General features: G+C 45.2%; 1 protein-coding gene across 6 annotated transcripts in view; it reads left to right on the top strand.

Annotated features, from left to right (window-relative positions):
• The window catches only part of NMRK1 (nicotinamide riboside kinase 1), a 102,978-nt gene extending 90,008 nt beyond the window's left edge, over positions 1–12,970 (top strand). For 4 of the 6 annotated variants that reach the window (XM_029616108.1, XM_029616089.1, XM_029616098.1 and 1 more), the window contains 2 exons: positions 4,445–4,528; positions 11,215–12,970. In XM_029616108.1, the coding sequence (XP_029471968.1) occupies positions 4,445–4,528; positions 11,215–11,264 (134 nt within the window). In that variant the 3' untranslated portion in view covers positions 11,265–12,970. Of the gene's footprint in view, positions 1–4,444; positions 4,529–11,214 lie in introns of those variants that run through there. The other 2 variants (XR_003858652.1, XR_003858651.1) reach the window with 2 other exon arrangements.
• Positions 12,971–13,898: the final 928 nt, after the last annotated feature.

Genomic DNA, 13,898 nt, shown 5'->3' with positions numbered 1-13,898 from the left:
GTCGAAAACCTTATGAATTGACTCCCATTGCCCTGACCTGCTTGTCCAAGAATTTGAAATTTGGAAGGTCTGCTGGTGGCAAAGAATGCTCTGGGGAATCAGATAAGAGGTCTGAGGGAATCCCTGTAGACACTTCCTCAGAAATGAAAGGTGAAGGGACATTCACCCACAACCCCAATGATGATGAAGGCAATTGGGGTGGGGTCTTTGCTCATCTTGGAATGGATTATTCCTAGGGCACACTCCAGACAGTGGTGTCCCATGCTCCTTTCTCAGGCTGGTTAGATTCTTCCACTGAAAGGGATGTTTGAGAGCTAGATCCCTCCACTGGCACCTCAGGTGGAAGCTTTCATGGCATGGGGGGAGAGGGAGGCTCCCCTTTGAGAGAACAAATCTGCCACTCTGAACAGGAGAGGTTGAAGGGTGCCATCCTTGTTACTTGCTGCCAGTGAGCAAAGAAAGTTTTCACCGCTACCTGGCCTATGGGTTGCCGTGCCTTCTGACTAGGAGTTAGGGAAGAGACATTCTCCTCTGAGACCAGTATGGGGTCGTCATCCTGAGAAGCTCTTAGCAGATTCCAGGAAAGAGTCGCTTCTGGATCAACTGCATTGGTGGATGCATGGAAACCAAGGGCACAATGGAGCATATTGGATCTGGAGTCTCTAAATGAAGTCTGTGATCGAGGAGGAAGGACAGAGATAATGTTGACATGGAGGGAAGTAAATGAATAAATCACCCCCAGGACCTCTCAATGACTCTTCTTGCCTCCAGAGCATGAAGTGCACCAACAAATCTGGGGATCAGTGCTCCAATTGCTTGGGGGCAAGGAATGTCGATGGATCTGAGGCTGAGTGCATTGATGGAGCGAATAGCTGCATCAGTTGTATCATGCCCCGATGAGGGTTGAGGCCTGAGGCATTGATGGCGCCAAGGGCTTGTGTGTCAACAGCACCGAGACTTAGAGCATTTTATGGTGCCGAAGGTTAGTGTGTTGTTGCCAGAGCCCTATGCAACAACAGAATCAGGTGCATCAAATGGAACTGATCTTGATCCTGTCTTTGTTAATGCAACTGTACCACCAGTTCTGATGCATGGTGCTTTTTGTGCATCAGTGAATCCTGCGGGGCATACAACGAAGGGCTCACAGATCCCTATTTGCGAAGCTTTTGCACCCTACTCGATCTCAGTATGTCACAGTTTTGCCCGCTGTGCATCTTCCCATGCCAAGGTTCAGCCTGCTGCGCAATTTTCCCTCCACCAGGAGTCCTTACTGAGCCTTGTTCACTACCTTGCCAGTTACCTCCTTGCTGCCCCTACTATGCCCAGGTCTCAGCCCTATTTAACCCAGCCTGCTCAAAGTCTCAGTGCCTCTTCATTGATTCACTGCTGCTCTCTGACTTGGCTTTGATTTCCTCACTGCTCTAGCTTATCTTGCCTTGTGGCCCATCTAGACCTTCTGCCTTGCCTTGTGGCCCATCTGAGCCTCCTGCCTTGCTTTGTGGCCTCTCTGGGCCTCGTACCTTGATCTGTGGCCTCTCTCCTTGTTTTGAGCTCTTCCAGGCCTTCTGGCTTCACTCTGCAGCCTCTCTGGCCTCTCTGCCTTGCTCTGTACCCTCTTGGGCTTTTCTGTCTTACCTTATCACCTACTGGGATTACCTTTCCCAGTCTTGTGCCCTGGTAGGCTTTCTTCTTCCCTGTTATCTGTCTAGTCCAGTCCTGTCCTTATCTAGTCCAATCCTGTACTTGTCTTGTTCAGTCCTGACCTTGTATGGTCCTTGTCCTGCCCAGTCCAGTTCAGTCCCTTGTCTACACCCCAAGTCTTGCCCTCTGCCTCAGATCCAGCCCCAGCTTGTGCTCTGTATCCAGCCCTCAGTCACTATCTGTATCCAGCCTCGCCTTGTCCAGCCTGCGCTTGACCTTAGCTCCCAGCCTGTACTCAGCTCCCTGTCTGTGCCCTTACGATCCTCATAAGACAGGTCTTACTGGCTCCTGGAACCCAAGGGCTCAACCTGGTTAGGCAGAAGCCCACTCCGGTCCTATCCTGAATCCCTGTACCACCTCTGTGGGGGTTCTCCCTGACTCTAGCCTGCCAGTCCATAACACAGTAGAGTGATGGAGCTAGGAACCTGCACCGCAGAAGGGAAGCTTTGTTTGAGGAGCTCCCACTCAACTCAGCACGGAGGAAGCCCAAGGAGGCGTAAAGCCTGTTGGGTATGTGGATGCTTGTGGCTGAGACATGGTTGGTGCCACCTAGTGAGCAAGCTCACTAGTTCCCTTTCAGCTGGTGGAGGTGCCCTGTGGTGAGACTTACCATCTTGGCCAGGTGGACGGTAGTATACTCCTATCACTATAGTCTTCCTCAACACACAAGGTATTTCTTCCCATAAAGATTCAATTGTGCATTTAGTCTCATGCAGGATGTTTATCGTGTTTGGCTCTATCCCTTCCCGGACATAAAGTGCTACACCGCCTCCCGAGTGCTCCTCTGTCATTGTGATATAATTTGTACCCCGGTATAGCACTGTCCCATTGGTTATCCTCCCTCCACCATGTCTCTGCGAGGCCAATTAAGTCTGTCATCATTCACTGCTATTCATTCTAATTCACCCATCTTACTTCTTAGACGACTTCTCGCATTAGCATACAAACATTTCAAAGTTTGTTTCTTGTTTATATTTTCATTTTGCTTTTTAATTGATAGGGATGTTAGAATTTTTTAGCTCAGGTGAGTTTTTAGTTACAGGCACTTGGACTACTTTTCTTATTATTGGAACCTCACTGTCGGGATGCCCTAATTCTAATGCGTCATTAGTATCCTTTGAAGATACCTCCCTCTGAACCATGTGCTGCTGAGCGACTGTCAGCTTTCCCCTTTGTTCTAGTTTAAAAGCTGCTCTATCTCCTTTTTAAAAGTTAGTGCGAGCAGGTGGAGCCCATCCCTTCGGAAGAGACTCCTCCTCCCCCAAAAGGTTCCCCAGTTCCTTACAAAACTAAATCCCTCTTCCTTGCACCATCGTCTCATCTCATCCACACATTGAGACTCTGGAGCTCTGCCTGCCTCTGGTGACCTGCACGTGGAACAGGGAGCATTTCAGAGAACGCTACCCTGGAGGTTCTGGATTTAAGCTTTCTACTTAAGAGCCTGAATTTGGCTTCCCGAACCTCCCTCCCACATTTTCCTATGTCGTTGGTGCCCACATGTACCATGACACCCGGCTCATCCCCAGCACTGTCTAAACTCCTATCTAGGTGACACGTGAGGTCCACCACCTTCGCACCAGGTAGGCATGTTACCAGGCGATCCTCATGCCCACCAGCCACCCGCCTGTCTACATTCCTAATAATCAAATCACCAACTAACCTAACCCTTCCCTCCTGGGCAGTAGGCCTTAGAGACACATCCTCTGTGTGAAAGGATAATGCACCACCTGGAGAGCAGTTCCTTGCTACAAATCCCAAACATGTTTCAATTTCCACCCTCGGCAATCCACCCCTACTCTTTCTAAACCCCACCACCATCACCCTTCCTCATTCTATCATTAGTATCACATTAAAATAATATTGTGAAGTCTGGAGATTAAGAACTCAACCCCCCTATATAAGGAAATCAGTTAATGTTGCTACACCAAGACATGGTTCCCATAATCAAGAAAGAAGATAGTGTATCTTTATGTAAAGCTGTCAGGGCATGTGTAATCATGCATGCCTCATTTTCCTAACTGCAGCAAAAGCTCTGGAGTATAGCAATTAGTGGGCAGCATGGATAGCTGGGCCTCATTTCTTGTCATGCGCACAGCACCTCCTCTTCCCCCTCCTGATCTTCCTCCTTTGAGTTCTTCCAGACTAAGTGAGACTGGGAGAGTGTGCATTGAGCACTGGATATGATTCACTCTGAGTGTTGAGAGCAGCAGCTATAGAGGAGCTCTGTTAGCTACATGTGGCAGCCAAGGTAACTAACTGAGCTGGCTGCCTTCTTCACACTGACTTCTCCCTTCTCCTGCACTTGTATATAGAGGGAACTGATCCATTGTGACTATTCATGTGTATCTCAGTCCCCTGTCTCCCTTTGTTTTTTAAATTTAGAAGAGAGACTGGTGGGGCTTTTAGAGCTTCCATAGCTCTTTTGACCATATGAGTCTTCTCCATGTACAACTCCTTGTAGGTTGGCGTGCCACACATTTTAGTTAATATAGTTGTGCCTCAGGCTTGAAAAGATTGGAAAAACACTTATCTAAACAATGTACTATATGCCAAGCAGGTCAGGATTATTTTAACATGCCAATTCTCTACCACTGCCCCTTCCCCTCCTTCCCCCAGATGATTTAATGAATAGAACTGGCAATCCCTGTTATGTGGGTATATGAATAGGGGTATTTGTGTTTTAAACAAACCTGTTTAATTACTCTGTAAAAATGTGCTCTTTTTCTCTCTCTCACATTTTCAGTTTATTTGGATGGAACAAAAACAAAGGAAGAGATTTTTTTGCAGGTCTACAGTGATATAACAAGCGATCTTGAAAAGCAGATGGGTGAGTCTCTCAAACTGTTCACACAAGGCCTGATTTCTTTAGTTGTTGCCTAGCATACATCTACCACATTGGAAGGATAAAGTGCAGGCTATCATTGTCTGAATTGGTCTCATTGTGGGGATGGAAATATGACATTCCAAAAATGTGCACCAAAGATAAATTGCTACAATAAACAACTCAAAGTAATTCTGCAAATGTGATCTATTACCTTGTACTGACTGAAAGCTTAGAAAGTCATTAGTTGGTAAAACAGTATTTTAAGACATCATTAAAAAAAAGAATCACAAAGTTTGGTAAGCCAAATCAAAGCAAAATAATATCCTTATCAGTAGAACTTCAATATATGACTGTTCCATGGCTCCTTACTACGAGCAGTGATGTCAGAAAGCTGCCATTTCACACAATGGACATTTTTGTTCTGGTATTGTGACCCTGAGGCTGGAGTCGCCAGTATACTGGCAATGCAAGTCAGACAGGTTCCAACTGGAACAGTGGCAGGGCATCATCTGCCTGTGGTGGCCACCTTCCCTTGGGTGCCAGCATATCTTAGCTAGTAGGACCTGAACCATGATTCAGCAGGAACGCAGAATGAAGCACATGCAGACTGGAAACATGAAGACCAGATTAGACGAATCGGCAGAGATGCCCAGGGGATACCTGTACCATAGAAGCCATAAGAGTGCAATCTGTATATCTCAGTTCTGAAATACAGGATGAAAAACACAAAGAGAAGGGATCAAAAGACAATCTCCCTGGTTGCCATTCTATAAGTGGGTTGTGCAAATGGAGCCATGGTAAACCCAGAAGGACCACATATGAAGTGATTCAAGAACCCAAAATGCGATACTTAAAAAGTGCCACTTGCCCAACCTGAACTTTAAGTCAAAGGTGATCCCTTGATCCAATGGCCTGCCATCAATAGCTACGACATGTACTGGTGCAGGATTCAGTCTTAAGGGTATCCCATGTAGATGAACAAAATCTTGACCGATGAAATTCTAAGCCACCCTGGAATCCGTATGCTTCCGTGGATCCTAAAGGCCAGTGTTTAGAAACTGAGATGATAAACGCTGCACTACATGAAGTACTAGATGGGCGACAAGGTCCAAAGATACCTCCTCTTCAGTCATGGGATATGAACTTCGACTAGATCTGGGTTTGCAGGTACAGTTCTTGGTCATGTAAGCCTGGCCAGCACAATAAAGTCATAACCCCAATCTCCTTCTTTGGTCTTTCTCTATCTGAAATAAGCAAACCCCCAGTGCAATCTAATTCCATGGGTTCTTCAGTTCTTACAACAGAGTATTCTGTAAACTTTTAATAATCATTAGGGATGTGCAGTATCATCTAGCCCATGGTGACAGAGGAAATACCTGACGGTGGCATGGTGATGATGTGCCTGCAAGGCTCCTATCCCCTGTGGGCTGAAGAAGGAAAACCACAGTAAGCTGTCCCATCACAGAAGAAAAGCATTGGTGGCAGCAGAACAGCGTAATCTTTCCATTCTTCCCCCTCACCTCTGATCCCTTCACTCACCCACTGCTAGAGTAAACAGGAGGAGGAGAACAGGGGACTTGCAAATCTTCCAGTGCTTCCTCCCTCCCTCCCATGCTGGGACCTGAATGGCATGCCTTGAAACGTGGTTCAAAGTTCGACGCACGGGGCCTGGCAGGGGAGGAGAGAGGAAGCACTGGAGGAGTTACAAGGCCCTTGTCGTCCTCTTCCTGTTTTACCATAGTGAGTGAAGAGGAGATTTGGAGGGGGGGAGCAGAACTGCAGAGACCTCCTGAAGAAATAAACTGGGGATTGCCTTAGGAGAGGGGGAAGGGGGGGAGAAGAGTGACTGAATGAACCAGGGTGGGGGAAGGAATGAACCAGGGTGAGTGAAGGGTTTGTTGAGGAGAGGGATTTGTGAGGGGTGCAGTTCTGGGAAAAAGGTGGCACCCTAAGTGACAATATTTTTACTATTAAGATTGATCTCTTTATTTCTTTATTATTTTGTTTGTTTTATGATACTTGTTAATGTTTGTTTTTCCATTGTTGTAGTGTATACAGAGTCTGGCTTGTAGTTTCCAGTTCAGGTTTTAGCTATAGATTTCTGTTTGCACTTTTTGGTCTCTTTATTCTGTATTTGGTGAGAGTCTGTCTGTGTTATGCATGTGTGACTGAGGTGAGGTATTCTTTTAGCTTGTAGTTTCTGTACAGTGATCTGTAACAGCTTTCCTAATAGGAGGTTGTGAGTCAGTGCCCCTAATGTTCCCCTATTTACCTGTGTAGGACTAGGCTAGACGCCTGGTCCACCTTAAATGCCTTAAGGAGAGTATGCTCTATGGACGGGATCCTGCAGGGCAGGTGGCGCTCAGAGGACATAACCAGAGACTGGGGAATAAGAGCTGGGATTCAGGTGGGGAAAAACCAGACCAGGTCTCTGGGAGGAAGGCAGCTCCTGTAATGTAACACTGTCCAAACATTGAGCTGAGACGAAGCAATACAAACTGTGAGTAGAGAGAATACGCAATCTGAAGGTAAAGGCAGTCTACTCTTGTATATATGGCTGAAGCTGTGAATAAAGATTGTTTTAAGAAAGGCTGGAGTCAGACTAGTTTTGTCTCCAGGCTTGTGGAACTTACTGCTTGTTCCCACATATGGTGTCATGATTGGGATTTTTTTTCTAAAGCTTTGCACAGAAAAAAAAACCCAGCCTCTGAGAAATGGTCTGTTTGGTGTAAAGAAAAAGTTGTGAAGAGGACCTGTGGTTCTAAATGTAGTACAGATCATAAGGGGCCTATGGCTCTAAAACAGAACACAGGGGTGTACAGGGCACGGTAGCTTGTGTGAAAAGGTGTGGCTCAGAAGCTGCACTGAAGAAAAATTAAATTAAAATTTCAAGTAGAAAAGAAACTGATTGGGCCTGGTTGCATGGACAGGCAGAAAGTGGTAGGTTTTTAACGGCTATCAGGAGAAGCCCAGGTGGAGGTAGATAGGGAATTTAAAAGCGATTTAATTATGCAGGTTTTTTTTAACCACTTTTTGCCTTGAAAAGAGAAACCACTAGGGCAGCAAGGCTGTGCTGAACAGATGTGCCCTGAGAAAGCTGCCAGAATGGGCTGTGAGTGCGATGAACAGAAACAGGGCGGGGCCCTCTTGCAGCAAGCAAGCTACTCTGCAGGGAAGGCGTGCAGCCATGTATGTCTAGCTTGTTGGAGTTCCCAGCTGTCCAGAGCCAGCGGGAGGAAAGAACCTGAGGCTGGAGGTAGAGGGTGTTTAAGAGGCAAGCTGAAGCTGGGAAGCCAGAAAGCCCACTCCCAGGTGCCCTGGCTGGGCAAGGAGATGAATGGGTGCAGATGGTGGCAGAAATAAAGGTGATCGCAGTAGAGATTGACCAGGTGCGCCCTAGGAGGAGAGGCTGAGGTGAACCCAGAAAGGGGCAGCATTGAGAAGAGTTTGGCGCTACAGGTGGTCAGAATAAAGACCCTGTAGGGTGCCCAAACACTACCAGGAGTCTAGAAAACCTCCCGTGAGAAGCCCAGAGAGGGTGCAGTGAAGATCCCTGATAGAGGAGTCACAGGGAGCTCTAGGGAGGGTGAAAGAAACTGCCCAGGAGAAGGCAGTACTGAGTAGCCTGTAGGCTGCAGCACCGCTTAGCCTGAAGGAGAGGGCTACAGGAGGTCAAGCGGAAGACCCTGTAGGGTGCCCAAACACTGCTGGGAGACAAGAGCCAACTCCCATGAGAAGCCCAGTGAGAGAGGGCATGGAAAAGCAAGCGAGAGATGCCATGGAGAGCCTAGAAGTTTGCACTGCAGAAACCCCAGGGAATGAAGGTGTAGAGGAACCAGCGACCAATGTGGGCAAGTGGCCAGAGTATACAGAGGGGGGAAACTGTGGAGAGCCCAGTAGGGGAGGCACTGCAGACTTTACAGATGAGAGAGGTGCTGTGGAGAATCTGGAGGAAGAGTCCAAGAAGAGCCTAGAGGATGGCGCTGTGGAGACTCCAGCAACTGAGGATACAAAGGAGCCAAGGAGGGGCTCTACAACAGATGCCTGGAAGCAGTGCAGCTGGTTACGAAGGAACCAGCACTGGTGGTTCCCCAGTTGGTCCATAAAGCTCCATCGGGGTGGAATTTGAATCCAGAGCAGCAAAGGACTTAGTTAAAGGATTGGGGATATGCACTGTGCAAACAGCAGCCTGGGTAGTGGTCGTGATGCTGTAGAGGGTAACCCTAAGAAATGGTGGTGAGCATGTCACGAGGTCCCTGTTCCCAAGCGTAGCTGGTGGGAAGCCAGAGGAAGGGGACTGCGAGATCTTAGACTCTCCTGGATAGGATCTAGGAGGGAGTAGGGATCCTTGGCCTGATAGGTCCAATCTGAGAAGAGGGGTATGTGAAGCAGTACCCCTAGTGTTCCCCTATTTATCTGTGCAGGACCAGGCTAGATGCCTGGTCCACCTTTAAATGCCTTAAGGAGAGTATGTTCTATGGACGGGATCCTGCGGGGCAGGAGAGGCTGAGGGCATAACCAGAGACTGGGGAATAAGAGCTGGGATCAGGTGGTGATAACCAGATCAGACCCAGGTCTCCGGGAGGAAGGCAGCACCTGTAACATATGCTGAGATGAAGCAGTACAAACTGTGAGCAGAGAGAGTACACTTATCTGAAGGTAAAGGCAGTCTACTGTTGTGTATATGACTGAAGCTGTGAATAAAGATTGTTTTAAGAGAGGCTGGAAACAGACTAGTTTTGTCTCCAGGCCTGTGGGAATTTATCGCTCGTTCCCACAGATATGTATTAGTATTTTAGGGCCTAGTGTAATAAAGACTTCTTCACAACTCCAGTATGGATTTTACCTTTGGACATGAACAGCTAAATGATGATACACTTTATTTAGTAAAAATGACAGAATGTAAATTACTTTTATCTGAGAAAATGAAAAGTGGTAAAAATGTTTCAGGACATAATTGTCACAATAGGAACAGTTTAATGAGGTTTATCGTCTACTGGATGTTTGTAGAACTTTTCAGATATAAGTGCTGATTTTGAAAGAGGATTCAGCTTGATGAATGCAGTTAAAACTAAGAGGAGGAACCAACTAGAAATTGAACACCTTAACAATTTGAGTATTAAAATGTATTTAGACTCAGTTTATAGTGTTAATCTGGACAGTGCTTTATAATTTGTATAAAACCAAAAGAGAAAGTAGGGAAACAGTCTTCACACTGTAGTAATAATAATAGTAATTGAATGTAACCAAACCAATTTGTTCTATATATTTGTTTCTCCCAGAATATTTTAAATGTGCTATTTCAATAAGTACTGGCTTAAATGTGTTTTGTAATGCATGAAATTTCAGGCATTTCACATCAAAGTAGTGCTCACAGGGTAATGTAACCAAAAATGTTTCCTCATGAACAAAAGGTTTTGCTCACGACAGCCTAGTCCTTAGATGGAGCATAACTCCCAAAAATCCAATTCATCTTTAATCTGCTTTGCCATGCCATTCCAAAAGGCTGCCAACAAAGTCACATCATTCCAGCCAGTCTCCGTTGCAGCTGCATAGAATTCAATGGCATACGGAACCACTCTGCAGGCCCCCTGTTACCACAGAATGTGGAAGCAAAAACCAAATGGCCTGGGTCATTGAAATTGTTTTTAAAGGCAGAAATAAAGATGTCAAAAACCAAAATCAGGGGATCTTGACACTCCCAGAGGGAGTTAACAGGAAGATATATAGGATACTTTGGACTTGTGATTCAGAAAACAAGCCTAGATAGTGAAAAAAATTCCTACAGGATTTCAGATCCCAAGAAAAATGCAGGGGTATCACAGCTTGAGCTTCCTATATAATTGCTCAAAAACTGCAGGAATGAAGCAATACCAGCAATTGCAAGAATTTATTATATATCTCAAAATCAGGAAATAGAAAATAAAAAACAAGATGATTTGAATTTATCTAATTTATTGGAAAAGTCTTTTGAGATAAATATAAGTACTAGAGCTACCCTCATTGCGCAACTTTCCTTTCTATCTGAAAGAGATTCATTACTGAGATTATATTTCAGAAATCAGAATATTAAGTTTTACGGTCAGAATATAAGGATTTTTCCGAATATTTCACATGAGACACAAATCAGAAGAAAGGAATTTCTATCAATGAGGGGGGGAAGCTCAACAGAAAGGGGCCAAATTCATATTGAGATTCCCATGTCGCTGTATTATTACATATCAGGGGAAGAAGTTTGTTTTTAATCAACCTAACCAGTTGAGATCATACTTGAATTTCCAATCCTAAGAACCTCTCTTGTGCTGGTAAATAAAGTAAAATGGTAAGTGTTGACATAATTTACATTTAGAGATTTTCTTTATTAAAGACTACTTCTTGAGTCTTAGGTGCCTCTCTATATTTGCAATTTTTTCTTATGATTGTTATTGTTAAGATAATATTCACAGATATAGAATAAGATGTCTGGTTTGAAGTTTTCCATGTATTGTTATTGCTCTTTGCTGTGAAATATATCTTAAATATTAAAAAACTCAATAAATACCCCCCCCCCCAAAAAAAAAAAAAACAAACAACTGCAGGAGGCCAGGGAGCTGTTACAGCTGCTGCTTGTGACTGGCCCCAGGTCAGAGGATTAGGGTAAGTGAATTCACCTGTTCTAGTTTTTCCAAGCTTTGGTTTATGTCTCCCAGGAGTTTCCATGGAAGGGCTCAGCCACAACCAATGCAGCAGGAAGCATTAGCCAGAGCTTGATGAGATGACACAGTCTGCTGGTACCTTGGCAAAGCTAATCAGAAAGATTTTAACTGGAACAGCAGCAGGGAATCTTCTGTCTGCGACGATCACCTAACCCTCGGGTTAAGCCCTTGAGTGTCGGTGGTTCTCAAGGCTTAGGTAGTAAACCCTAAAACAGGAACAAGCAGGAATATAAAATGAAGTACAAGTGAACTGGAAATAGGAAGACAATCTGGAGAAGCAAGGAATACTTCGAAATCTACACAACAAGATGAATTTTGAAAGCAGGACTCCAAGGGAGCTGAAAAATGAGAACCAAGCTCTGGCAACTTGCTGGCTGGAAGCCTGGAATGTATATGTGTTACCAGGATCTAAAAGCATTGCCCCTCACCTGCAGAAGTTCAGAGTTAGAAAATTGTGTTGCACTGATTTCAAAATATCTGCAACTGTTTTGCTGCAAATTTGCATAAATTTACACTTCAAAATATGCACAAAATACACTACTAAAAACTTACAGTATACATTTTTAAAATTTATGGAAAGAACGTCCTAAGAAAATACATTTTTCCAGTCTGTATCTGAATTATATCTTTGGTTCTCTTCTATTATTTACTTGTTTTTCTATTGCAGCTCTTTTTTTCTGATTTTTAACTTCTACTTTTCTCCCCTTTCATTTCTTCTCTTCTTCAATCTGTGGCCTCACACTTTCATGACGGCCTTTCCCTCCTTCCTGCAGGTACCTTCTTTCTTTCCTTGCCTGCTCTCCTCAGTCCTTTTCCCTCCCATTTCTCCTGTTCATGCCCTCTGATTATCTTTCCCCTGCTTCCCTTAATTATTTCTCCCTCCCACTCCACGTGGAGAGCAGCAGTTTAAGCTGTGATGTTGTCTTCTGCTGGCTGGAGCCAGACGTGTAGTATGAACCGCAGGAATCCATGGTGTCCTGTGCAGTTTAAACCATAAATCTGGCTCCAGTCAATAGAAGAGGACACTACTTGAAATGCTAGCCTGCCAGTGGATCAATCAGCATGTGGGTTGGAAAGAGGCAAAAGATTGGTCTGTGCAGTGGGATCAGGAGGAGGGATGGATCTATAAAACAAATACATAGTGGAATTAGAAAAGCTGCAAAGGAAGGCAACAAAAATGATAAAGGGATGAAGCTGCTCCCCTATGATGAGTGGTTACATAGGCGAGGGCTCTTTAGCTCGTAAAAGAGACAGCTTGAGGGACGTTTATAAAATCATGACTGCAGTGGAACTGATAAATAAGGGCAGTTATGTTTTCCATAGCGGGCCCCAAGTTGTGGAACTCTTCCAGAGTCATTTCGTCAGATAACAGAAAGAGAGAGTTTCAAGCGTGAACTGAAAACATGGCTCTTTAGAAAAGCATACGGTGTAACGTAAAAATACCAATATGCAGATATCTCTAGTACTGACGTTGAAGTTAATGTTACTGGAGCGAGCAATGAACAATGTAAAGTATATTGTTAGTAGAATTTGTATTTGCAGTTGTGTTGACCTAGAAAATGTATGAATATGAACCAGAATATGTATTTGCTGTGGTGTTGACCTAGAATATGAATGTTGACACAGTATGTGAATGTTGGCCAAGAATATGAAGGCTGATTTTGTAAACTGTTGTAATCTTCTTTTGGAACGAAAATATATAAAACACTGAAATAAATAAATAATAAAATGTAAACAAAGCATAGAAAGTACTTTTTCACTCAACGCACAATCGAGCTTTGGAATCTGTTGCCATAGGACATGATCAAGGTGACTAGCATAGTGGTGTAAAAGATGTTTGGACAAGTTCCTGGAGAAAAAGTCCATAAAACATTATTAGCCAGGTAGATTAGGAAAAGCCATTGCCATCCCTGGGAGTGAGTAACAAGAAATAGATATACTTTTTTAACTCTTGCCAGTACATTGTGTCCTGCACTAGCTACTGTTAGAAACAGGATGCCGGACTTGATGGATCTTGGTCTGATCCATCATGGCATTTCTTATGTTCTTATAGTCCAGTGAGGGGGGGGAAAGGGTAAAGAAGACTGACCTGGTGAGTGGGGAAAAAGAGGCATGGTAAGCTGCTGAGAAAAGAGAGCCTGCCTGCTTACCCACTCAGCGGCGAACTCACCATGTCGGACCGGCCCAGGTATTCGCCGCCCAGGACACATCACGTGGTCTGCTGAGCGTGGCTCTGTCACGGCCGCACACGGCAGACCACGTGACTGGAGCGATCAGCCCACCAGGGGATGCCCGATCCCCCGATAGGCCAATCCGCCCCGCCACCCACCCTGGCGCTCTCCTCCTCAGCTAAATGATTTCCTGTAATTCCACAAGGATTGCCAATCTTGCAGTAAAGGCCAGATTTTGTGGCCCTTGTCACAATTGTGGGAGGACGGAAACCAGAAGTAGTCTAAAAGTTAGTTAAGGGCTTAGGCGACAGACCTCTATGGAGCAGTCAGACACAGTCAAGTAGTGGGCAGAGATCAGGGTAGGCAGCAGGCAAGCAGTGTCGAGGTCTAAGCAGGGCCGGTGCAAGGGTAGTGGGTGCCCTAGGCAACTTCTGCCTTGTGCCCGCCCCCTCCCCCATTCGCACCATCCTGCCAGTCTTGGGCCGGACTCCTACCTCGTTTGCACCG

Source organism: Rhinatrema bivittatum, chromosome 1, assembly GCF_901001135.1.
Source record: "Rhinatrema bivittatum chromosome 1, aRhiBiv1.1, whole genome shotgun sequence".
Lineage (NCBI taxonomy): Eukaryota > Metazoa > Chordata > Amphibia > Gymnophiona > Rhinatrematidae > Rhinatrema > Rhinatrema bivittatum.
This window is presented reverse-complemented; position numbering and strand designations above follow the sequence as displayed.